The sequence below is a fragment of the Ranitomeya variabilis genome, chromosome 2 (genome assembly GCF_051348905.1).
Source record: "Ranitomeya variabilis isolate aRanVar5 chromosome 2, aRanVar5.hap1, whole genome shotgun sequence".
NCBI lineage: Eukaryota > Metazoa > Chordata > Amphibia > Anura > Dendrobatidae > Ranitomeya > Ranitomeya variabilis.
In genome coordinates, this window is record NC_135233.1 from 1006954511 (window position 1) to 1006981542 (window position 27032).

Below are 27032 nucleotides of genomic sequence, written 5' to 3' on the forward strand. Positions count from 1 at the left end.
TTGCAGGTGTTTTTTGTTAGTTATTCTAATTTTCTGAGATAATGACTTTTGGGTTTTCATTGGCTGTAAGCCATAATCATCAACATTAACAGAAATAAACACTTGAAATAGATCACTCTGTTTGTAATGACTATATATGAAATTCACTTTTTGAATTGAAGAACTGAAATAAATGAACTTTTTGACGATATTCTAATTTAGTGAGAAGCACTAGATTTCCAGAATGGAATGCCTTTCCCTGGGCTAGGATTTATTACAAAACAATAAGAGTAATACATTCCCTTTATGTTGCATCTAATGGGCAGTAAGTGAATGGCAGAGGGTAGAACGTTAGATGTTTTTTCTCTTCTTTCAGAGGCTTCTATGGCTTACATGAACGCATAGTCTGTAGTGAGCTGCCGCAGATTCTCCAGCCTGAAATACTAACAGAACGCAGCAGTAGTGGACGGGGAAAGCTTCATTCCCCCTGTGTTCCCTCCCGGTCCTTCAGTCTGCGGCCTTCCTTCTACGGGGACATGATTGATAAGCAGGAATCTGTCACCTCCAACACTTCTCCTTCCCATTGTTTCCTCGCCGTACAAGTAAAACGGCGAGATTTATTTTTCTTGGATTCTGGAGCGGCGGATTGCTGTTCTGCGAGACTGTATGAGGAAACGCAAATCTTATCGGAGTGTACAGTTCCAGCATCCGTATTGTATGTTCTTATCAATATTATTTCCTTCTTTTTCTCCACGCACGCAGAGATGCCATTCAGACACGGCACAATGATCTATAAATTTACACAGGGCGTTCGGATTGTGAGAACGTTTGTAAAGAGAGATGGATAGGTTTAAAAAAAATAACATTAAATAAATCAAAAAAAGAAATGAGTTTGAAGACAGTCGTACCAATGAGGTTCTCACATTGGGACAAAGGGTCCTTATGTAACATGCAAACCAAATCTAAGTGTACTAATCTGGCAATCTAGAAGAACATTACCCATAGTCCTGCGTAATACCGCGCAACAAAGGAACGGAAAGACAATTCTCAAAGGGACACAAAATAGAAAGGGAGTAATGGCTAAAACCGGGACATTATGAAGTCAAAAGAGAAGAAAAATACAGGGTGGAGCGCGGTAATTTGCTGATTTGGGAATGAAATAAAAAAATTATGATCATTAGAAAAATTTATTTTATATTTTAATTATACTGAACAGTAATGGAATTTTTAAATTACATGGTTTTAAATAGTGTATCTGGCAAATGTCGACCTTCGCTATCCACACACTGCTGCATACGTTTTCTGAAGTTTTCATGAACTCTAACAAGCATGTCCACTGGTATTCTGCCAATTTCAGCTTCAATATTGTTCCTTAGGTCTTCCAAGGTGTTGGGACGGTTGATATACACCTTAGACTTCAGGTAACCCCAAAGGAAAGAATCGCATGGGGCTAAATCTGGTGAGCGTGCTGGCCAGTTCACATCTCCCCTCAAAGAGATAAGCCGTCCAGGAAACATTTGCCTCAAACAATTCATGGTAACCCTCGCTGTGTGTGCAGTGGCACCATCCTGTTGGAATCATGTATCCTCTAGTTCCATTGCCTCAAGAGCCAGCTGAAAATAATCCTGTATCATAGACAAGTACCGTTCGGAGTTCACAGTTATGGCACGACCGTTTTCCTGAAAAAAGTAAAGACCAATGATGCCTACTCGTGATATGGCGCACCACACAGTGACGCGGTCCGAATGCAGAGGTCTCTCGTGAACTTCTCCGGGGTTTGTTTCACTCCAGTAACGCATATTTTGTTTGTTTACACACCCACTGAGGTGAAAATGTGCCTCATCAGAAAAAAACACAATTGCGTCACGGGGTATCGTTGCTAACATGTCTTCACAAGAGGTCCGCCGTGTCAAATAGTCCCGTGCTGACAATTGTTGGACCACGCACATTTTATACGGGTGAAAATTCAGTTCATCATGAAGAATCCGGTGGAGAGAACGTCTTGAAATGCCAAGAGCAAATGATTGCTTCCGAGCAGAGCGTTTCGGAGATTGCAGTACTGCTGCTCTAACTCTCTCGATGTTTTGTGGTGTTGTAATCCTTCTCTCAGGTCCCCTTCGTACACATGACACATTCCCTGCTGTTCTGAATGCACTCACCCAACTTACAATTGATTGCCGTCCAGGAACACGTCCGCGTGGAGGAACAGCGAATTGTAAACGAAAAGCACGCTGCACTGCAATGATCGAGTGGGCATTTGAAAAATACGCTTCAACACAAAATGACCTCTCCTCACGTGTCCACTGCATGATGGCAACTGAAAGGCGGAGGAATACAAATCTCCCATCAGCCACTGTAAGCCACACCCACTCTCCCCTCTCTTCGACCGACAGTGCCGCCACAGCATGCAGTGCAAAAAAGCAAATTACCGCGCTCCACCCTGTAGTTGTTTTGTTAAGCGTGAGGCCCAATGGTCCTGGGACAAGTCTGAACTGCACAGGTTAAGGGTAAGTTCACACAGGGCATTTATGCTGCGGTTTTTATGCTAATTTTCAGCTGCTTTTTACAGTACCAGCAAAGCCTATGAGATTTCAGAAATCTCATGCACACACATTGGTTTTTTGTGTGATCAGAATTTTGTGCTTGGTGGCGTTTTTTTTGTTTTTTTTTTTACACAGAGAATGTCGCTTCTTTCAGCATTTTTCACCCATTGACTTGAATGGATGGTGAAAAAACGCTGCAAATACGCAGGTTGACTTTTCTTGCAGCGTATTAGCTGCAGAAAAGTCAAGGACAGCCGGATGTGACGTCAAACCCGGCTCTGCTACATCTACATGACAGGCTGCATGATGCATCCATACAGCCTGTCATCCAGCAGCGGACCCGATCCCCATTCACTTGAATGGAGGGTCCGATATTACAGTGTTTGACACGCTGTTATATGCATGGCAGCACGGTAAACACCGCTTCTGATTGGCCAGGAAATCCTCCCCGCCAGTCATAGAGCCGAGGTTCCCCGCAGTCAGAAGAGAGCAGGAGCGCTCAGCTGTGATTGGAGGTGTAAACTGGCCTCCGATCACTGGTGTCAGCTGATGGGACTACTGCTCCCATCCTCCGACACCTACAGCCGCTAATTACAGTGAGAGCAGGAGCAGCAGATGGGAGCATTCATCTGCCGCTCATGCGCTATAATTAATAAAAAAAAGAACAGCCTGACAAAACCCCCAGCTGTCAGCTTCAGCAAGGCTGGTTATCAAGAATAGAGGGACCCTCATGGTTTTTTTAAATTATTTAAATAATTTAAAAAAACGTTGTGGGGTCCCCTCATTTTTAACAACCAGCCTTGCTTAAGCTCAGAGCTGGGGGCTGGTATTCTCAGGCTGGTAAGGGACCATTGATATAGGCCCCCTCCCAGCCTAAAAATAGCAGCCTGCAGCTGCCCAGAAAAGGCGCATCTATTAGAGGTACCAATTCTGGCGCTTTGCCCGGCTCTTCCAACTTGCCCTATAGCAGTGGCAAGCAGGGTAATGAGGGGTTAATGTCACCTTGCTACTGTAAGGTGACGATAAGCCGGCTTAGTAATGGAGAGGTGTTAATAAGACACTTATCCATTACTAATCCTATAGTAATTAAAGGGTTAACACACACATGCAGAAAAAGTCTTTTAATGAAATAAAAAACCACACAGTTTTGCCATCTTTTAATTTTTCTGCCATTCCAAGCAAAGCCCTCGATCTTCTGTAATAAAACTAAAATAAACCAACAATATACGCCCTGATCCGTCACAGTCCAATATAACGAGTGTCCCACGCAGTATCTGGGGGAGAGAAAGCTTAGACCCGGGATCGATGCTAATGCGACCTCTGCTAATGCGACCGCTCACAGCTGTGAGCTACTGGGGAATGAATGAGACGGAGTGGGCGCAGGCTCAGTAACGAACGGTGACGTCACCGGGCCTGCGCTCCCTCACAGCCTGACCGGAGGTAACCTCTGCACCGTGGGAAAATGCCAGGGAAGAGGATACCGCAGGTAATGTATCTATTCTATCAATCAATCTATTCTTTTCTCTGCTATAGATGCAGCAGTGGTCAGAATGCGGAGCCATGTATAACCCACATCACAGATTGACAGCTTCCTGTGTATCTTGTCAGCAAGCAGCCAATCAGAGATAGGGGCGGGGTTACACAGATTAGCCTGACTGCTCTGCATGTGAGACCTAGTCCTGAAGTGATAATCTCAGTCTGATAACACACTGATTGTATGGAAATGACAACACAGCCTAAAAAGTGACATATCACTGGAATCAGGCTCTCTTGCTCTATATTAAGCCGTTCTCAGATTATATTGAAAAAACCTGCTCACAGATTCCCTAACTACACATCAAATATCCCATAAATCAAACTGATTTCTAGAGAGCCAAATGCAAATCCATTGCAATGGTATACAGATGGCTTAATGTGATGGCCAGTGTATAGGTGTACAATACTTATTTTTGGTGTTCACATTAAAGATGACATGTGTTTACTTCTAAAAAGACTATTAAAATGTAAAAAGGTTAAAACGTAAAAAAGAAAAATAAGCAGCACCAATATCAGCAGAAGCATCAATCCAAATTATATGATCTGAGAGGACTGTCCCATGTACCAGCATAAAAGGACAGTCTAATGAAATGCTGCCCTCAGCACTGGCTGTATATTATATTAATCTGCAAACGAGGGCTAACAGCTTGAGTAAACATGCCAATCACCCGATGAATGGTGCAAAACACTTGTTTACAAGATAATTGGATCATTTGTGCCAGAATTAAAATAATCGTTCTCAGCAGCACATTGTCTTGTGTACACAGGAGATGTGCTGCTGATAACGTTCCTATTCATGCTTCTGTGAGTCTAGAATCCTAGTCTGAACAGGTCATTCAATGGCCCTCGACAGGCTTTTATATAGGACAACACGCCTGTGTGCACTGGTCTAAAGGTACCTTCACACGAAACGACTTTACAACGAGAACGACAACGATCCGTGACGTTGCAGCGTCCTGGATAGCGATATCGTTGTGTTTGACACGCAGCAGCGATCTGGATCCTGCTGTGATATCGCTGGTCGTTGATTAAAGTTCAGAACTTTCTTTGGTCGTCAGATCGGCATTTATCGTCAGGTTTGACACCAAAAGCAACGATACCAGCGATGTTTTACGCTGGTAACCAGGGTAAATATCGGGTTACTAAGCGCAGGGCCGCGCTTAGTAACCCGATGTTTACCCTGGTTACCAGCGTAAAAGTAAAAAAAAAAAAAACAGTACATACTCACCTGCGCGTCCCCTGCCGTCCGCTTCCTGCTCTGACTGAGCGCCGGCCCTAAAGTGAAAGTAAAAGCACAGCGGTGACGTCACCGCTCTGCTGTTAGGGCCGGCGCTCAGTCAGTGCAGGGAAGCGGACGCCGGGGGACGCGAAGGTGAGTATGTAGTGTTTGTTTTTTTTTACTTTTAGGATGGTAACCAGGGTAAACATCGGGTTACTAAGCGCGGCCCTGCGCTTAGCAACCCGATGTTTACCCTGGTTACCCGGGGACCTCGGCATCGTTGGTCGCTGGAGAGCGGTCTGTGTGACAGCTCTCCAGCGATCAAACAGCGACGCTGCAGCTATCATCATCGTTGTCGCTATCGCTGCAGCGTCGCTTCGTGTGAAGGTACCTTAAGCGGTCCCAAAAATCCTGTTTATTACAGGAAAGGCTTCAGCAGGCAATCTGTAGCCGCTGTCCAGACACACACACCACAGCCTGTAGGTCCCTGTCTGCAAGGCACAGCAACATATAACTGAATGAGCCCGATGTTGTGGTGCATTTGTGCATATATAGAACCATAAAAAAATAAACATACAATAATAATAAAAAAAACACTGATTCTGCGATATTGGTGTTCAACTCAGGTTTTATTAGCCTTTCTTAAAACATTAAAGGGGCTCTCCAGGCTTATAGTATTGATACCTTGAGTCAGAACAGGTCATTATCAGATTGGAGGGGGTCAGGCACCTGCCACCCCCCAAAAACAGCAGCGGCTTCTCTGCACTGAATGGAGCGGTGCATAGCAGCTGTTTAATATGTAGTTAGGCTAATAGCAGCTTATGGTGGGGCCGCTGGGTGTCAGGCACAACCGATGATAACGGGACAGCCCCTTTAACTCTGGGAAGCCATTATGACAAAAAGAAAACCCTAAGAATCTGTAAAAACCACCAGAATCCGCAGCCCCCACTGCTGAGCCAGAAGAGAGGACATCATGGCCACCGGTGACCTGACCGCTAACCGTTAGCAGGGTGAGGTGACTGGTGGTCAGGACGTCATTGAACCCAAGTCATGTGGAGACTGGCCGAACTGTAGGAGCGGAGGCGGTGTATTCAGCTGATACGTGTGCCTTCTTCCATTCCACTGGGAAATGGAATAGCAGTACTGGTAACCCCTCTTAGATGACCTGACGCCATTTCTGACATGTACTAAATACTTGTATTCCTCATACAATGTACATGTGGATTACCTGGAGTGCCGTTCCTCCTATTGATGTCTGAGAATATTCTCCTATTCTCATGGTCTGAATATTATTATATTAATCTTCAAACCAGAGGAGCCGCACCACACAGATCTCTAATACATGCTCCACAATACTTATTTCACTGGGAATGCAAGTGTTACCTAAAAAAACAAACATCTGAAGAGACAGTAGATCCTCCTTAATAACTGAGGTCTTATCCTACATTGTATGCAGTCTGTAAAACATGTGAATGCTACAGGGTGATCTCTGCAGAACAGGGTGGATGTAATCTAACAGAAATAATGTTGGCAGTGGTGGTGAGAAAAGCAGGAGGCTTCAGTGGAGCCCAGGGATACGGAGGTGATATGAAAAAATGGAGTCCAGCAAATCCCAGTGTTACTATCACAGCTCGGCAGCGGTCTACGCCGAGTCTATGTGTCCCACTCCCGCACTGACATATCCCAGGCCTGAGACCTTCAGCTTTTCATCGTTCCTGCAATGAAAACATTGGCTTCATCCCTGCTGCCAAAATAACCCTACACTGTTCATTCAAAGTGAAGAAACCCGAGGAAAGTAAATATGTCAGGACAAAATGTTGCCTCCGGCTTGTTTTTAAGTAAATGATCTGTTTACCGAGGCTGGATTAGCCCGTGCACTCAGCAGGCTTTTTAAGACTAGAGATGTACAACGTTTTTCTAACATTTTGGCTGAACTTCTAACCGAGAGGTCTGAAGAAACACGAATGTAGAAGGGGAAAAAAAAAAAAAAAAAGACCCTACAGCCCTGTGATAACCAGCCATCAGGGATATATGGCTATAAAGACATCATTTATAGCTTCTTGTGTGATTTCCACTGCTGCAGTGCATTGAAAATATCCAAACTAAGAAATATAACTAATCCGCATTAATTACCTCCTGTGGTTTTCTGTACACAGCTCATCTGCGGGACTATGTGCGTCTATGGTTACAGATACAAACTAACCCTGATCCGAGCTCATCACCACACAGGTGAATAACCCTCATGCAGATTTGGTGGTTTTGTATGAAGTTATGTCCAATTGTCCGGTTTTCTTTTTTGGAGTTTTAACCCCTTAACGACCACCGATACACCTTTTAAGGGCGGCAGTTAAGGGTACTTAAACCACAGCGCCGTTAATTAATGGTGCTGTGGAAAAAGTGTATAGCGCCCCCCAGAGTCTGAAATTCTCTGGGGTCTCGGTTGCCGGGGGTAGCCGAGACCCCAAAGAACATGATCAGGGTCGTTTTTTTACCGACTCCTGTTTTGTGGTCGCCGGTAAATAACCGTTTACCGGCAACCACAAAAAGAAAAAGAAAAAAAAAAAAGTGGCGTGTCATTCTCTGTCCTCTGATGTGATCGTACATCAGAGGACAGAGAAATAGGGGGATTCGGGGACCCTATGATACTTACCAGTGTCCCTGGGTTCTCCTCCGTCCCCTCCCGGCCGCCGGCTTCTTCCTCCAGGAAGAAAATGGCGGGCGCATGCGCAGTGCGCCCGCCATGATGTGCCGGCCGGCAGAGGAAGATTTTTCCTCTTGTTTTATTTTGGTCACTGTGAGATCCTAGGGTTGGGGTTAAAGTTAGGGTTGGGATTAGGCTTAGGGTTGGTATTAGGGTTAAGGTTAGGGTTGGGGTTAGGTTTGAGGTTAGGGTTGAGATTATGATTAGGGGTGTGTTGGGCTTAGGGATTTGATTAGGGTTAGGGTTGGGATTAGGGGTGTTTTGGCGTTAGGGTTGTGATTAGGATTATGGTTAGGGTTGGGATTAGGGGTGTTTTGGGGTTAGGGTTTTGATTAGGGTTATGGATTGGGTTGGGATTAACATTAGGGGTGTTTTGGGGATATGGTTGGAGTTAGAATTGGGGGGTTTCCATTGTTTATGTACATCAGGGGGTCTCCAAACGCGACAGCCAATTTTGCGTTCAAAAAGTCTATTGGTGCTCCCTCCCTCAAAGTCTGCATTTTAAAATGTCACTACTTCCCTTCTGAGCCCTGATGTGTGCCCAAACAGTGGTCCCCCCCCCCAAATATGGGGTATCAGCGTACTCAGAACAAATTGGACAACAAATTTTGGGGTCCAGTTTCTCCTGTTACCCTTGGGAAAATAAAAAATTGGGGGCTAAAAAAATTATTTTTGTTGAAAAAAATATATATATATTTTCACGACTCTGAACGCCCAAGAGCTTCACAGAACTTTATAATGCAAAGTGCTCACCACACATCTAGATAAGTTCCTTGGGAGGTCTAGTTTCCAAAATGGGGTCACTTGTGGGGGGGGGGGTTCTACTGTTTAGGTACATCAGGGGTTCTGCAAATGCAACATGACGCCTGCAGACCATTCTATCAAAATCTGCATTCCAAAACGGCGCGCCTTCCCTTCCGAGCTCTGCCATGCGCCCAAACAGTGGTCCCCGCCCCCCACATATGGGGTATCAGCATACACAGCATAAATTGCACAATAAATTTTGGGGTCCAATTTCTCCTGTTACCCTTGTGAAAGTAAAAATCCGGGGGTGAAAAGATCATTTTTGTGCAAAAAATATGATTTTTGTATTTTCATGGCTCTACATTATAAACTTCTGTGAAGCAGTTGGGGGTTCATAGTGCTCACCACACATCTAGATAAGTTCTTTGGGGGGTCTAGTTTCCAATATGGGGTCACTTGTGGGGGTTTCTACTGTTTAGGTACATCAGGAGCTCTGCAAATGCAACATGACGCCCGCAGACCATTCCATCAAAGTCTGCATTTTAAAACGTCACTACTTCCCTTCTGAGCCTAGATGGGTGCCCAAACAGTGGTCCCGGCCACATATGGGGTATCAGCGTACTCAGGACAAACTGGACAACAAATTTTGGGGTCCAATTTCTCCTGTTACCCTTGAGAAAATAAAAAATTGCGAGCTAAAAAATCATTAACATTATTTTCACGGCTCTATGTTATAAATTTCTGTGAAGCACTTGGGGGTTCAAAGTGCTCACCACACATCTAGATAAGTTCCTTAATGGGTCTAGTTTCCAAAGTGGGGTCACTTGTGGGGGGTTTCCACTGTTTAGGCACATCAGGGGCTCTCCAAACACGACATGGCATCCGATCTCAATTCCAGCCAATTCTGCATTGAAAAAGTCAAACGGCGCTCCTTCTCTTCCAAGCTCTGCCATTCGCCCAAACAGTGGTTTACCCTCACATATGGGGTATCAGCGTACTCAGGACAAATTGCACAACAACAACTCGGGTCTAATTTCTCCTGTTTCCCTTGTGAAAATAAAGATTTGGGGGCGAAAAAATCATTTTGGTAGAAAAAATGTGATTTTTTTTATTTTCAGGGCTCTACGTTATAAACTTCTGTCTAGCACCTGGGGGTTTAAAGTGCTCACCACTCATCTAGATAAGTTCCTTAAAGGGTCTAGTTTCCAAAATGGGGTCACTTTTGGGGGGTTTCCACTGTTTAGGCACATCAGGGGCTCTCCAAACACGACATGGCATCCGATCTCAATTCCAGTCAATTCTGCATTGAAAAGTCAAACGGCGCTCCTTCTCTTCCTAGCTCTGCCGTGCACCCAAACAGTGGTTTACCCCCACATATGGGGTATCGGCGTATTCAGGAGAAATTGCACAACAAATTTTGTGGTTTATTTTCTCTTTTTACACTTGTGAAAATAAAAAAAATTGGTTCTGAATTAAAAGGTTTGCAAAAAAAAGTTAAATGTTCATTTTTTCCTTCCACATTGTTTCAGTTGCTGTGAAGCACGTAAAGGGTTAATAAACTTCTTGAATGTGGATTCATCATCTTTCCCCCATCTCACGCGACCCCCCCAACGAACCTAACCATTACAGTAAATGGCTGCCCACTCTCCCCCAGTCCCACAAGCTCGCTGCCTCGGGGTAATCCTTGACGCTGATCTCTCATTCAAACCACATATCCAAGCCCTTTCCACTTCCTGCCGACTTCAACTCAAAAATATTTCACGAATCCGTTCATTCCTCAACCAAGAATCTGCAAAAACCCTAGTCCATGCCCTCATCATCTCTCGCCTTGACTACTGCAACCTCCTGCTCTGTGGCCTCCCCTCGAACACTCTCGCACCCCTCCAATCTATTCTAAACTCTGCTGCCCGACTAATCCACCTGTCCCCCTGCTATTCCCCGGCCTCTCCCCTCTGTCAATCCCTTCACTGGCTCCCCATTACCCAGCGACTCCACTACAAAACCCTAACCATGACATACAAAGCCATCCACAACCTGTCTCCTCCATACATCTGTGACCTTGCTTCCCGATACTTACCTACACGCAACCTCCGATCCTCACAAGATCTGCTTCTCTACTCCCCTCTTATCTCCTCTTCCCACAATCGTATACAAGATTTCTCTCGCGTATCACCCCTACTCTGGAACCCTCTACCACAACACATCAGACTCTCGCCCACCATCGAAATCTTCAAAAAGAACCTGAAGACCCACCTCTTCCAACAAGCCTACAACCTGCAGTAACCACCGATCAACCAAACCGCTGCATGACCAGCTCTATCCTCACCTACTGTATCCTCACCCATCCCTTGTAGATTGTGAGCCTTCGCGGGCAGGGTCCTCACTCCTCCTGTACCAGTTATGACTTGTATTGTTTAAGATTATTGTACTTGTTATTATGTATACCCCTCCTCACTTGTAAAGCGCCATGGAATAAATGGCCCTATAACAATAAATAAAAATAATAATAATAATAATTTGAGCACCTTGAGGGGTGCAGTTTTTAGAATGGTGTCAAGTTTGGGTATTTTCTGTCATGTACACCCCTCAAAGTGACTTTAAATGTGAGATGGTCCCTAAAAAAATGGTTTTGTAAATTTTGTTGTAAAAATGAGAAATCGTGGGTCAACGTTTAACCCTTATAACTTCCTAACAAAAAAAAAATTTTGTTTCCAAAATTGTGCTGATGTAAAGTAGACATGTGGGAAATGTTGTTTATTAACTATTTTGTGTGACATCTCTCTGATTTAAGGGCATAAAAATTCTAAGTTTGAAAATAGTAAAATTGTAAAAATTTTCATTATACTTCCGTTTTTTTCATAAATAATCGCAAGTAATATCAAAGAAATGTTACCACTAACAGGACGTACAATATGCCACAAAAAACAATCTCAGAATCAGCGGGATCCGTTAAAGCGTTCCAGAGTTATAACCTCATAAAGTGACAGTGGTCAGAATTGTAAAAATTGGCTCGGTCATTAAGTACCAAATTGGCTCTGTCACTAAGAGGTTAATATGCACAAAGTAAATAAACATGTGTACAACAAAACATGTGTAACTGCAATGAAATACTTCATTTTCTAGAACAATTTCAAGGGTGCCAAGACTTTCATCCGTGACTGTATATACAGTAAAATGATAGAAATGTTTATTCAGGGGCAGACGCATCATTGGTGCAACCTATCCGGCCGCACATGGGCCCATATGTAGCTCCAAAGCAGGTGCAGTTTTGCATTTATTTTTTTTTCAGGAGGTCTTGGGCTCCAAAGGACCCATATATTTTTCATGCCCAGGAACCTTTTCTGTTTTTGTCCACCAGTGTGTGAATTATAACCAAAGTGCGTGGAAAGTCACACACAGAACAAGGGAATCTATTCACAGACTTCCACTGGTCTGGAAAATCAACCAGAGCCAATTATCTGTACCCAGGCCTGATTCAGGAGCAGCGACCTACCCTTCACAGCTTTTACAAACACGGGCTTCTCTTTGCTTGGATCCTTGTCGTCCACCAAAATGCCGTGGAATATTCGCCCAAATGTCCCTGGGGAGAAGAAAAAAAAAATATTCAGAAAAAGAATGAAAAAAAAAAAAAACTACTAAAATGTACAAATACCAATAACCTAGAAATAAAAAAGTGGTAATGACACATCCTCACCACAAAACACAAAGTGACATCTGCAATTCTGCCCACCAGCAGACACCAATGAGCGCTGGACTGATTTTACTTCACATTTAAACTTTCAATTCATTATCAACTTTTACCAATCTTAAAAGGAATATTCCAGTAATAAATGACCACCCGTGCGCCGGACATGCCCTGGCCCACCCGTGCGCCGGACATGCCCTGGCCTACCCGTGCGCCGGACATGCCCTGGCCCACCCGTGCGCTGGATATCCCCCTCCAATGAGGAGGTGAATTGTTACATTGGTGTAAGTCCCAATACTGTGACCCCTTTCGATGTGAGCCCAAATGTCTGTAGGACACAAGACCGCAGCCAGGAGGAGCTGGATGGAGCGACCAGCTGCGCATGTGTCCAGCAGCGCCATTCATCGTCAATGGGAGTGAAGATGACAGCCGATCTTCATCAGTGCCATAGACAATGGATAGATCCACACCTCTCCTGGCAGAATTATACAGCTTAGTTGTCAACTTATTCATAACCAGGATGGACAACAGACACACAAAGTGCTTAGGAAAGATACTACAAAATCATTCTAATAGAAAGTATAAGGATTTATAAAAGTAAATGTCAGGAGGGAAAGGAGCTTGTTCATAAGATGACGCAGCAACAGCAAAAAAACCCCCAAAGAAATAAAACTTTTAATATATCCAGGACTGAACTTCTGACCATAAATGTCGTATATGTAGAATAACCATATGTATAAGTAATCATATGTAAAATATTATGTGAAATTCCCCCAAACCTTTCCTGAAAGGCTGTGGTGAAAAGTCAGCTTTGTTCAACAACAAAAAAAAAAATCCCTGAAGATGGGCACACCGTCATTCATCTGATCTGTGTTCATGCGTAAGCAGGCTAGCCCCGAACAAGCCGAGACTCGGCCGGACTTAACGACATGCCATAAATGATGCAAGTCAGAGTAAACTCTGCATTGTTCCACGGATACCGTGCGTTACATGTACGGAGACACGATCAGAGCACACGTCAGCTCACATCACACAATGCCAAGCTCACACCAATACACGCAGCACACCGCCTAGTCATGTGAGGGGCAAACATGGCACAATTCTGCCCAGCCCATCCATTGGGGAGGCTGTAAATGCTGAGAGTTCTTCAGGAGCTCGGTAACATCATGATCAGGGTGTCTTGGGTGTGGGACGGGTATCCAACTCCTGCATGTGATAGATGGGATGAAGGGGCAAAAACACTTACACCGTGCCTGCACTGTCAGGTAACTTTCCCGCATATGCTGTTTACATGAGGAGTAGCTATATTTGGCCATGATAAGACTTGTATACCTCATTTTTCACCAGTGTTCTCCTCTGCCAGCTCTACAGTGATTTTCAGATGTCTCTTAGCTAGTGAGAGGAGACTAGCTGCTGTGATCGCTTAGTACACAGAGTCCTGAGGGGCTCCTGCCTCTGTGTACGCAACACAACTAGCAGTATGGATGACATTATACACCATATTATAATATACTGAACTATCGAGATGTGTAGCTGTGCATCCAACCCTGGGAAACACGGACTAGAAATCAGCAGCAGGATCTGCCAGTGCCTCTCCATAGACTTCAGTAAGCTCTGTATCCTGACGAAGCTGGGAGACCATCTTGACTTGAGCAAGGGAATTCAGCAATTTTCAGAGAAGATGATGAGTCCTGCGTGGCGGAGTGGGACGTGGCTCAAAAGTGTTGAAAGAAGCATATTTCTCTGATAAGATATATTACATAATTTTCTTATACTAATTATGTGAACTATGTTGATAGGATAGTTCCTATATAACGGAGCCCTTTGGCTGTGAAGGTCTAAGCCAGACGTACACCACCAATCTCACCTCCCCAAAGACCACACAGCCGCATGCTACTGCCCCTTCATTTCATTTATAATTGGAGGTCTCAGCACCGGGACAACACTAATTATTACTTACACATTTATCTAAGAGAAGTCAACATTTTTTTAAATGACAATGACTCTTAAAAACAAAAAGATAACCACAGCTGCCAGAAACAAAAAACCAGGAGGTGAAGACTAATGGGTGGTATTTTCTGAAGTCTCTGCACTACATGTACAGTGGGTACAGAAAGTATTCAGACCCCTTCACATTTTTCACTCTTTGTTTCAGTGCAGCCATTTGGTAAATTCAAAAAAGTTCATTTTTTTCTCATTAATGTTCACTCTGCACCCCATCTTGACTGAAAAGAGCAGAAATGTAGTAATTTTTTGCAACTTTATTAAAAAAGAAAAACTGGATTATCACATGGTCATAAGTATTCAGACCCTTTGCTCAGTATTTGAGTAGAAGCACTCTTTTGAGCTAGTACAGCCATGAGTCTTCTTGGGAATGATGCAACAAGTGTTTCACACCTGGATTTGGGGATCCTCTGCCATTCTTCCTTGCAGATCCTCTTCAGTTCCGTCAGGTTGGATGGTGAGCATTGGTGGACAGCCATTTTCAGGTCTCTTCAGAGATGCTCAACTGGGTTTAGGTCAGGGCTCTGGCTGGGCCAGTCAAGAATGGTCACAGAGTTGTTCTGAAGCCACTTCTTTGTTATTTTAGCTGTGTGCTTAGGGTCACTGTCTTGTTGGAAGGTGAACATTCAGCCAAGTCTGAGGTCCAGAGCACTCTGGAAGAGGTTTTCATCCAGGATATCTCCGTACTTGCCGCATTCATGTTTCCTTCAAGAACATCCAGTTGTCCTGTCCCTGAAGCTGAAAAACACCCCCATAGCATGATGCTGCCGCCACCACCATGTTTCACTGTTGGGATTGTATTGGGCAGGTGATGAGCAGTGCCTGGTTTTCTTCACACATACCGCTTAGCATTATCACCAAAAAGGTCTATCTTCGTCTCATCAGACCAGAGAATCTGATTTCTCATAGTCTGGGAGTCCTTCATGTGTTTTTTTGTTAGCAAACGCTATGCGGGCTTCCATATGTCTTGCACTGAGGAGAGGCTTCCGTCGGGCCACTCTGCCATAAAGGCCTGACTGGTGGGAGGCTGCAGTGATAGTTCACTTTGTGGAACTTTCTCCCATCTCCCTACTGCATCTCTGGAGCTCAGCCACAGTGATTTTTGGGTTCTTCTTTACCTCTCTCCAAGGCTCTTCTCTCACGATTGCTCAGTTTGGCTGGATGGCCAGGTCTAGGAAGACTTCTGGTGGACCCAAACTTCTTCCATTTAAGGATTATGGAGGCCACTGTGCTCTTAGGAACCTTGAGTACTGCAGAAATTCTGTTGTAACCTTGGCCAGATCTGTGCCTTGCCACAATTCTGTCTCTGAGCTCCTTGGCCAGTTCCTTTGACCTCATGATTCTCATTTGGTGTGACATGCACTGTGAGCTGTGAGATCTTATATAGACAGGTGTGTGCCTTTCCAAATCAAGTCCTATCAGTTTAACTAAACATAGCTGGTCTCCAATGAAGGAGTAGAACCATCTCAAGGAGGATCACAAGGAAATGGACAGCATGCGACTTAAATATGAGTGTCAGAGCAAAGGGTCTGAATACTTATTACCATGTGATATTTCAGCTTTTCTTTTTTAATAAATAAGCAAAATTACTATATTTCTGGTTTTTTAGTCAAGATGGGGTGCAGAGTGTACATTAATGTGAAAAAAAGAACTTATCTGAATTTACCAAATGGCTGCAATGAAACAAAGAGTGAAATATTTTAATGGGTCTGAATACTTTCTGCACCCACTGTACATTACAAGCAGAGTAGATCTTTTTTTCCTCCATGTAGCCGACTACGTATCTAGAGTCAAAAAAGGATGTGATCTCATTGCCAAGTGGACTCTCTTATCTAGGAGGCACTCTCACTGCCGTCAGGAAGGCTGGGACCGCAGGACTTGTGAAAATATCACATGTAACAATGGCAGAGCGCGGACGTTTCAGCCAAGCTTTCAATGATAGTAGTTAAATAGAGATAACAGCCGGTGCGGCTTTCTCAAGTACAAGACGTCCAAACTGCAGACTATAAAGAACAGGTTTGTTATAGGTCAGGACATTGCCAAAATATTGGATGAAAACTCATGCAAATTCATGGATCCGGAGGTGATGAGGACTCCTGCAACCAGTCATAGGGTCCCATTTCCACAAGCCAAAAATCAGCTAAACAGTTCAGCAATCTCCCAATGAACAAAACACAAACAACAAAATGCTCGTATATTGGGGATTTTTGAGCATGGTCAAAAACAATCGTTCTCGGCAGTACATCTTCCTTTTTATACAGATGTGCTGCCGAGAACATGAAGTTCTGTGCACAAAGAACAAGCATTCTAACCATCGATCTGCGCACATGGAAGTGTGGCCAGGCCAGCTAAACACGTGGCTCATCAGAAGCGGATTACTGTCCTTAAGACGCATTCACACGTTCAGTATTTTATCTCCGCATTTGTAAGCTAAAACCAGGAGTGGGCGATAAATACAGAGGAAAAGTGTAATAGAAACATGTCACCACTTCTGTATGCATCACCCACTACTGGTTTTGGCTTATAAATGCTGAACGTGTGAATGTGGCCGTATAGTTCACTATGGGGCTGGAACACAGCTAACCCTTACATAGGAGTTTTATACCCGCTGATCAGTCGGCCCATACAACAGGATCACAATCGATGGAGCCAAGTATCAAAAAAAAAACAAAACAAAGATCTCCTAACTTTCATTGTACACATCAGCAGGGCCCCGGAGACCATATTATGGTAGTCATTATACTATGGCACTGTCCAGCATGTATTCCATATAAGAGCTTGTACTTGGTTTCTTAATGATGGCTCCTGAGCCCGATAAGCAATAAAACAATCAACGACTGCCAAGATAAATGGCTCTGTAATCTGACTAATTACGGCGAGGAAGCGCTCTTATCAGATCGCAGCGTGTTGCGGGAATCAGTCATTTATGTGGCCATCGTTAATTTGCAGGAATTGTTTTATTTCTGAATCATTCCCTCAGAGTATCATAAACACGTGAAAGGGAAGTTGCAATAAGCCGTGTTAATGGCCAGAATTCTCCGAAGGTTGTTCAGTAGTCCTGATGAGAAACTCCCGGAACACAGCGAGAGACAGAGACATGCAAAGATGGAAAAAGGCGAACAAAAGAAACACCTACAAATCATGATCATTAGAAGAGTTCCCCCTGGTTTCAAAAAAACCTTTGTCCCCGGCTACAGTTTAAAAAACCCCCCAGAAAACATTGAGTTCACTCAAATCAGTTAAAAGCACAGTGCAGAATCACACCAAAAATGAGCGTGTTTGCTGCTGTGTAAACTGTCAAAAAATGCAGAAATTTCTACATCCATTTACTCAACATGTGCACATATCCTAACATGCAGATTCAGGCTGAAAATAGTGCCTGATCACACGCAACAAACAAGCCACAATGGTGCAAGGGGTTAATACTATTGGTAATGTGTCTTTGTATCACCACACATGGAATTTTCTCCAATAGTACAGATCCTCCATTGGGACTCTGCATCGGCTCAGGGAGAATCTTTGGTCCTTCACCAGCTAAAGCGCCAGCCTTCACACAATCAGAAGTGATAATGAGAAAACTCTGCAGCCCCCTGCAGCCCCCTACGCGTCACGCCCCCCTGCAGCCCACACGTTACCTGCAGCCCCACGCATCACGCCCCCCTGCAGCCCCACGCCCCCCTGCAGCCCCACACGTCACGCCGCCCGCAGCCCCACACGTCACGCCGCCCGCAGCCCCACACGTCACGCCGCCCGCAGCCCCACACGTCACGCCGCCCGCAGCCCCACACGTCACGCCGCCCGCAGCCCACACGTCACGCCGCCCGCAGCCCACACGTCACGCCGCCCGCAGCCCCCACGTCACGCCGCCCGCAGCCCCCACGTCACGCCACCCTTCTTACCCATGGAGGCATTATCCCACTTGAATACTTCCAGATGGAAACATAATAAAATTGTCCAACATTCCTCTAAAACTACCCGCACGGAGCGTGCCTGGCCATCCATTACCAGTACTGAATGCTAGAAGGAACATACAATAAAGAAATGATTTCGTACCTTCCTGCAGGACATCTTTAAGGGTCACTCTTTCTCTGGAGATGGCGATGTCCTTCACCTTGGCCTTTGCTTCCTGGAGGGTGACACTTTTAAGGTCATTCTTCTCAATCCGGAGCGTTGGATAAACTGTGGAGCCAACAGAGGCAAACAATAGCAATATAAATACCCCAGCTGTGATCACCCATGGCAATACACTGGGTGCCGATTCACTCAGCCACATCCACATGACAAGGTCCCTCCATCAATGCTTTGTAACTATAGATCTCCTTTTATATATTTCTATTGCATTGTAATATTGAAAAAAGCATTTCATGGCTTTCTGGGCTATGGAACTATTTTATGATAAGTGGGGGGTCGAATTCTGAGTCGCCCTCGATCCTGAGAATGAATGAGATGCGGAGCTGGGGCAGTGAAGAGGAAAACACCTTCAAATGTTAAAAGTGGGATCAATGGACAATCAAAAATGACTGCCATCGCGGCACCATAAATATAAAAACAGTTAGTTGCCTTGGAGACAGACCACCGCTGCTAGACCGCAGAATATGGCCGTGCTTACAAGCTCCTTTATGTTGAGCACTGCTTTGAAGCTTCATTGCCGTGCTTATAAGCAAGACAGTAGCGGTGGTCGGTATCCTTGAAGATGAAAGTCGCACTCTGAGGACCAAGGGACATATTTTTCACAAAGGGTTAAACTGAAATCAATTAGACTGAATAAACAGTCCTCAAAGGGTTAAACAACGTCCTCTCTTGGAGCTGTAAGAATTTAAGAAATGGCTTTTTTTTCCCATCTCTAACGTCACATCAGAGGCGAGCGACCTCAAGGACAAACACTTATGTGCGGTAACCAGAATTTTCTCGATCGATATGTCCAGCACTCAACATTTCAGTCATTCCTCTGTGACAGAAAGAGAACATGTCACTTACTTTGTGGATTACTTCACTAAAAGCAAGACAAAGTCTAAAGGAAAAACGTCCCCCCGGATTCTGAGAGCAGCTTATAGTAGGGGAAGGGAACCTGATTCCAGCTGTCATTCGCTGAGCGTCTTGCTGCAGCTTTGATAACCTCAGTGTGCCATCTGCTGCAACTCTGCTAGTCTCAAAAATAAGCCTTGTATAACTCTGCCCGATACTGACGGCTCCCTGTCTCCGAACTGCATGTATGCAGGCAGATGATGGGATATTCAGCCATCAGGTGCCTCTAACAGCTGCCAGTGAAGAGAAGCTGTGCCTGCGGCCATCAGCCTGTTCACTGTTGCAGTCAATCTGTGACAGCAGCATTTACAGTGTGCAGCCTATGGGGGCGCTGTTCTAACCTGCCACGCCAGCAGGAGATCTGGAATCCTGTGACAGCGTTCAGAGTAATCCGTGATTTTTTTTTTTATAGAATATATATATATATATATATATATATATATATATATATATATTTTTTTTTTTTTATGTACATATCACAAGGAACCACACAATAGGAAGTTCAAGTAAAAATATTAGCAATAAGAAAAATAAATGTTTAAAAAAAAAAAAAAAGTCAGAATCATCCCCTTTCCACCCATTAAAAATATAGAAAAATAATACACTTATGTGGCATTGCCATGTCCATATTAGTCAATTTTATCAAAATATAAAATTAATTAACCCGGTTGGTAAACAGTTTAATGGGGGGAAAAAAACAATACTGCCAGAATTGAAAACTTTGGCTACAACACCAAAATAAATGGTGAATAAAACACTGCATCTACCCCAGAATGGTATCAATAAAAAAAAAATGTTGTCTCAGGGTGCAAAAACAAGCTGTCACATAACTCCATCAAATGAAAACGTTAGAGGCTTCAGAAAATTGATACAAGTGGTCTTTTTTTTCCCACAAATTCCTGATTTTTTTTATATTATTTTAAAAAACAATTGTGGAATTGCACTTTTTTTTGCAATGTTGATGCACTTGGATTTTTTTCTCTGCTTTTCAGAACATCACATAATAAATTTCATGATGCAAAAATACAACGTATCCTGAAAAAAAATTACCCACAGGGGAGGCAGTCCAGGGATCTGGGTTTTTTTTTTTTAATAAAGAAAATGTAGAAAAAAAAAGAAAAAAAAATTGTATACATAAGAAAACCTCACACCATGAATAAACTTAGTTTTTTAAAGATATTAAGAAAAAAGTAAAGAAAAAAAAAACCCAAGTGTGCGCTATACTGTATCACAGAGAATGTGGTGATCAGGACTGCCACCTGCTGGTGAAACCAGCTCTCACCACGCGGAAAGCGCTAGTGAAAAACACGAGAACAGGACGCACTGAGCAGAAATCACAGCATTGTCTAGAATACTACTCTATACTTTTTGCATGAAATTACGCCTTTCTTCTCCATAAAACAGGGTCAGGGTGACTTTCTGATTTTCTCACAATATGGCTTTTACAATAATTGAAACACACACACAGTGTCACATACTTACCGTTTAAATTCCGCGCCGTTCCTGCGCCGCTGGTCCCGTGTTCCCCGGCCGAATCTAGATAACCAGGGACACAAATGTATTAACCTCCAAGCAAAGCACTATCCACAAGGGATATCATCATTAACCCCTTAGCCCAAAATTAAAAATTAATGGAGCTGGGATATTTGCCTTCCCGTTCCCTGCATCTCCAGCGTGGGTCGCTACGGAGGTCTCCAGTGGTGTGAGTACAAATATAGACGGCCACTACATGCGGAGACCCCTGGAGCGGGCTGCTCTAGACCCGCAGGAAGGTGGCTTAAAAAAAAAAACAAACATTTTAAGGTCACAGAAACCCTTTAACTTTGAGCTACGTGTTGCTGATAGGAACTTCAAGATCTGAAAATTTCAAACTCAGTATTTAGTATCAGAAAAATAGCATACAAGTTCTAGCCTCCCTTGTGTTTGGTTCTAGATATTAGCCATGGAAAAGGAAAGGGGGTCATGCAAGACGGGGGCCACATTTCTGCAGAGTGATCTGTATGTGCCTGTGTGGCACACAATTACATCCGTGTTTCCTATGTTCACGTCTGCAGACATACAGAAAAGATGTGAACAGCGCCTGACACAGAGCCCGGCTGATAGCCATGTGCAGTCTCCTGCCATGTGCGTGATGTGTTAGGGCATCAGGAAACCAATCTAATGTAAACTGGTCAGAAAATGCCCCCACTATGAGCAGCAATAACAGATATGAAAAAGCTTCCCAGCACAACTACACAGGGTCACCCCCACAAGTACTGTGCGGAGGGCACGGTGAGCTCTTACTGGTGACTGGCGCGGCGTTGTTCGGGGTGTCTGCTCGGAGGTACTGCGTGGTCTGGGTTGACGGCTGGGAGAGCCCCTGGGAGCTGCCGCTGTCGCTCATACTGAAAGCAGAAGGCACCACATCAGTCCATCACATACATGGGAATTATTACACATTTATACAAGGAGTTCAGCAAAGCCTATGCCCATCAGCATCGCGGCCTGGACAGGATCGTTCTGAAATAGCAGGCCTGTTTTCACGCCATAGTAACCTTTACTTTAGCTTTTCCTCTTTTTTAGAGAATATTTTCCTGTAAGGGGACACATAATATCAGAGCGCTGCTCCCGGCCAGTACTACTATGTGAATAGCACCTCGATTAGTAAACCTTATATGTGCATCTTCCTTGCCAGAGCGGCTGTCAGGGTTCCCATGGACCCCCAGAGCCGCCCGCCTGTCAGGGCTCCCATGGACCCCCGGAGCCGCCCGCCTATCAGGGCTCCCATGGACCCCTGGAGCCGCCCGCCTGTCAGGGCTCCCATGGACCCCCGGAGCCGCCCACCTGTCAGGGCTCCCATGGACCCCCAGAGCCACCCGCCTGTCAGGGCTCCCATGGACCCCCGGAGCCGCCCGCCTGTCAGGGCTCCCATGGACCCCCGGAGCCGCCCGCCTGTCAGGGCTCCCATGGACCCCCGGAGACGCCCACCTGTCAGGGCTCCCATGGACCCCCGGAGCCGCCCGCCTGTCAGGGCTCCCATGGACCCCCAGAGCCGCCCGCCTGTCAGGGCTCCCATGGACCCCCAGAGCCGCCCGCCTGTCAAGGCTCCCATGGACCCCCGGAGCCGCCCGCCTGTCAGGGCTCCCATGGACCCCCGGAGCCGCCCGCCTGTCAGGGCTCCCATGGACCCCCGGAGCCGCCCGCCTGTCAGGGCTCCCATGGACCCCCGGAGCCGCCCGCCTGTCAGGGCTCCCATGGACCCCCGGAGCCGCCCGCCTGTCAGGGCTCCCATGGACCCCCGGAGCCGCCCGCCTGTCAGGGCTCCCATGGACCCCCGGAGCCGCCCGCCTGTCAGGGCTCCCATGGACCCCCGGAGCCGCCCGCCTGTCAGGGCTCCCATGGACCCCCGGAGCCGCCCGCCTGTCAGGGCTCCCATGGACCCCCGGAGCCGCCCGCCTGTCAGGGCTCCCATGGACCCCCGGAGCCGCCCGCCTGTCAGGGCTCCCATGGACCCCCGGAGCCGCCCACCTGTCAGGGCTCCTATTCATATTATAAGCAAATGATGAGTGTAAGCTAAATACTTGATCAAACTAGTTACCATTTGAGTAACAGTGCTCTAGTTTTGGAGTAAATCACACCATTAGTCAGTGAGTGGCACCATCTAGAGGGCCAAGTCTTACCTGTCATCCAGCTCCACTCGCTTCATGCTGTGAAGATGCAGCACAGCCAGGATAATCGCCACCAGGAAAATAACTGCGCAGCAAACACCGACACTGATATAGAAAACACGTGTGGAGGTGGTCGGGGCGACATTCACAGGGTCAACTGAGAAAAAGAAAAAGATGACGACATTGCAGAAGATTCAGGAGGAACAGTAGAATATCCGTCATACCCAGGACACACAAGCCCCAGAGTGAAGAGCTGCCATATTCCCCATATTAACACAATTCTGGAGAATCTCTTCTTAGAACATCGCATTGTGCTGTTCCTCTGTTATTCCTCCTGGAAATGTATGAATACACTGAGAACTGAGTGTTAGAAGCAAGTCCCTAGAGTCTGACATGGTCAGATCAATCAGTGCTGTCAGTCTACAGGGACAGCGCCTCTGACAAGGTGAATGGTAACACCTAGTTGTCAATTTGTGAAATACTTTCTAGGAGGAATAACAGCTCAATAAGAAAGGAAGCTCCAGAAGTAACATGTTCTGAAGAGAGCCATACTGCCTGCCCTGGCAGCTCAGCTGATGTACGGAGCCATGATACCCCGCCAGCGTACACGCGGTAAGTGATAGGACCGCACACAATGGAGGACGCTCAGGGACTTACACTGAATTCTGGAGCTGTTCCTGTCTAAAGATATTGGAGGTCTCACCTCAGGCTCCATCTCTGTGGGGTAAAAAACAAAAGTCATCACATGTAATAATGAATATATTCCCATATTCTGCCCTATAGCCAGCAGACAAAGGGTGTGCACAACAAGCACACATCAGACGGGGAGGTGCCTCCATCGCCAGATCAGGAGCTCTGCCCCTACATCATGCTTCACATTACAGAAAGCAAATCCAAAGAGTATAAGCTGCTACACATGAATGACTAGGAGCACGTTCACACTGAACATATACCCTGCTAGAAGTAAAAAGCAACAATGCATAGAAATAATATAGGGTACACAGTAAACACTATCCGTCCCGACCTTGGCGCTGGTGGGATGGCTTTTTTATTTTTTATCATGTACCCCATGATATTTGTATGCACTATTGATTTTTCCTTCTTGCAGGGAATATGTTCCTTTTGTTTCTACCTTAGGTCTTCTCAGATTATATAGCAAAAACTTGCTGGCAGAATCCCTGTGTGAGACAGCATAACTTGTACACTGATATACATGCTTGTCACTGTAGACGTATGCAGTACAAATCGCCCACATTACATAGACATCTAATACCTGACAAGGACGCCGTGTTTACTTTGAGAATCCATGTAAGAATGGCTGTATGATTAAGTATAAACTTTCATAAACTTATCTGCACCCAGCAAGCCTGACTGACAGCTCCTCAGTGTCCCTCCTTCCTGCTGAGATCTCACACGGCTGAGTACAAGCTGCCAGTCAGGCTACGTGGGTGCAGTCTGAACACAGCAGGACTCATGAGCCTTCTCTTACTCTTTAGCTGAACTCAATTTATTATTATCAGAATCATACATTTTCTCAGACATGGTTTTTCAAATAATTACACCAGCATCATCAGGTTTAAAGAGATTATTTAGTGACAGATCCACTTTAAAAGGGAACCTGTCATGTGGAATAAAAACACTATTAACCTGTAGATATAGGATTAGTCTGCAGGTTTATAGCATTCTGAAGCTGCACAGAAAGTCTGACTACCAGGAGGAAATTAACTATCCCTCCTGGCAGCCTCCGGCTTCCAATAACAGGGACGCAGCAGGAGCTGATGCACTGTAGAGCCGGCTGTCAGTCAGTGCCAGGTCAAGGTTACAGTCGCCGCTCACCATGTACTAAGCGCTGACTGAAGCTGCACCAGCCGCACCTCGATGACTGAAAGCCTGAGGCTGCCGACCACAGGTGGATTGCTGTGACAGCCAGAGGTCTGCTGGAGACCCCTGCACTCGTCATGACGGTACTCCTGTGAAAGCCAGCCCATGGCAGCTGTTCATAAGAGACTGATTTTTGCTATATATATATATTTTTGCTCTATATAGCACAAGTGATCAAATAAATAAAAATATGTTTTACATATATTCCGACTTTAAAAAAAATAAAAAATAATATATATAAATATAAATATATATATATATATATATATATATATATATATATATATATGTGTGTGTGTGTGTGTGTGTGTGTGTGTGTGTGTGTGTGTGTGTGTGTGTGTGTGTGTGTGTGTGTGTGTGTGTGTGTGTGTGTGTGTGTGTGTGTGTGTGTGTGTGTGTGTGTGTGTGTATGTATGTATGTATGTATGTATGTATATATATATATATATATATATATATATATATATATATATATATATATATATATATATATATATATTTATATTGTGTTTTGCGGACTATAAGATGCACCCCGAATTTTTGGGAGGACAACATGCAAGAATATATATATTTTTTTATAACATGGCGGTGAATCTTACAGTCTGCTTTTAGGGTAGCTTACCGTGGGTAGGCGCCTGCGGTGGAGTAGGGTCCAAGGAGGCAGGGTCGTGGATGCAGGAAGCTGGCGCTGGAAACAGGAGTGGGGTGATGCAGCGGGCCCCGGGCTGGGAGGTGGGGTATTTGGCAGTGCGAGGCTGTGGTGGGCCTTCAGAAAATGTCGAGAATCCCATTTCCCATGCTTTTCACTGTGGTGGACTTTGGGAAAATGATCGCTGGGGGTGGCCCATGTGCAAATAGAGATCTCGCTTCCCGGCCATTTTCACAATGTCCACCGCAGTGAAAAGGATGTTAAGTGCAGCCTCGCACCGACGAACACCCCCTCCTCCCAGTCCGATGCCTGCAGCATCACCCCACTCCTCCATCTTCCTGCAGCAGTGACCCAACTCCTGGGACCCCGTCCACTGCAGCCGCCAACCCCCTCACCCTCAGTATGCTACTTTTGGATTATATGACGCAACCCCCATTTGCCCCCCCCCCCCCAAATTTGGAGAAGTGGGGGGGCGGACATGCATCTCATAATCTGAAGATAGATAGATAGATAGATAGATAGATAGATAGATAGATAGATAGATAGATAGAAATCACAACCCCTTTTTGCCGCACTAAAAAATAAGGAAACTACAAAAAAAACCACACATGTGGCATCACAACGACCGTAAGAGTCTGATTTATCAAACTATCAAATGAATTATCCTGATCAGTAAGTGGCGTAACAAAAAAAAAAAAAAACGCCACCCTTGTGGTTTTTTTGGCCACTGCAACAACGCACAAAATACTATAAAAGGCAATCAAGACATTGCATCTACCCCAAAATGGCCTCAGTAAGTGTCAGCTCAGAGCAAAAAACGAGCCCCGACAGATTCATTACCCAAAAATTTAAAATGTATATATAAACACTTCATTAAAAAAAACAAAAAACAATTGCAGTATTGTGCTTTTTCACCATTTTGTTGCACTTGTAATTTTTTTTCTAGCTTTCCAGTACATCACATAACAAAAAAAAGATGGTGTCATTGAAAAGTACAACTTGTCCTGCAAAAAACAAACCCTCACACAGCCATGGCAACGGAAAAGTAAAAAAGGTTAAGGTTTTCGGTAGAAGGAGGAGGAAAAAACAGAAGCGCAAAAACGAATAATCGCTCAGTTGGGAATGGGTTAAAAATAGTGCAAATTAAAATTATTAGGAGCAAATGAAAAACAGGTGAAAAACATCCGGTCACAAAAAACACAAGAAAAAGAGGTGCAAATGCAATAATGATTTGGGCTCTACCACCCCAGGGCAGCACGGTGGCTCAGTGGTTAGGGCTGCACGGTGGCTCAGTGGTTAGGGCTGCACGGTGTCTCAGTGGTTAGCACTGCATGGTGGCTCAGTGGTTAGCACTGCATGGTGGCTCAGTGGTTAGCACTGCATGGTGGCTCAGTGGTTAGCACTGCATGGTGGCTCAGT

The 27032-nt window shown here is 45.1% G+C and overlaps 1 protein-coding gene across 3 annotated transcripts in view; it reads right to left on the reverse strand.

Annotated features, from left to right (window-relative positions):
* Positions 1-27032, reverse strand: part of RYK (receptor like tyrosine kinase) — a 128323-nt gene that overhangs the window by 45293 nt on the left and 55998 nt on the right. For 2 of the 3 annotated variants that reach the window (XM_077291274.1, XM_077291276.1), the window contains 6 exons: positions 23741-23800; positions 23096-23240; positions 21720-21820; positions 20919-20972; positions 18465-18590; positions 12216-12302 (listed from right to left, as the gene is read on the reverse strand). In XM_077291274.1, the coding sequence (XP_077147389.1) occupies positions 12216-12302; positions 18465-18590; positions 20919-20972; positions 21720-21820; positions 23096-23240; positions 23741-23800 (573 nt within the window). The remainder of the gene's footprint in view (positions 1-12215; positions 12303-18464; positions 18591-20918; positions 20973-21719; positions 21821-23095; positions 23241-23740; positions 23801-27032) is intronic. The other variant, XM_077291275.1, reaches the window with a different exon arrangement.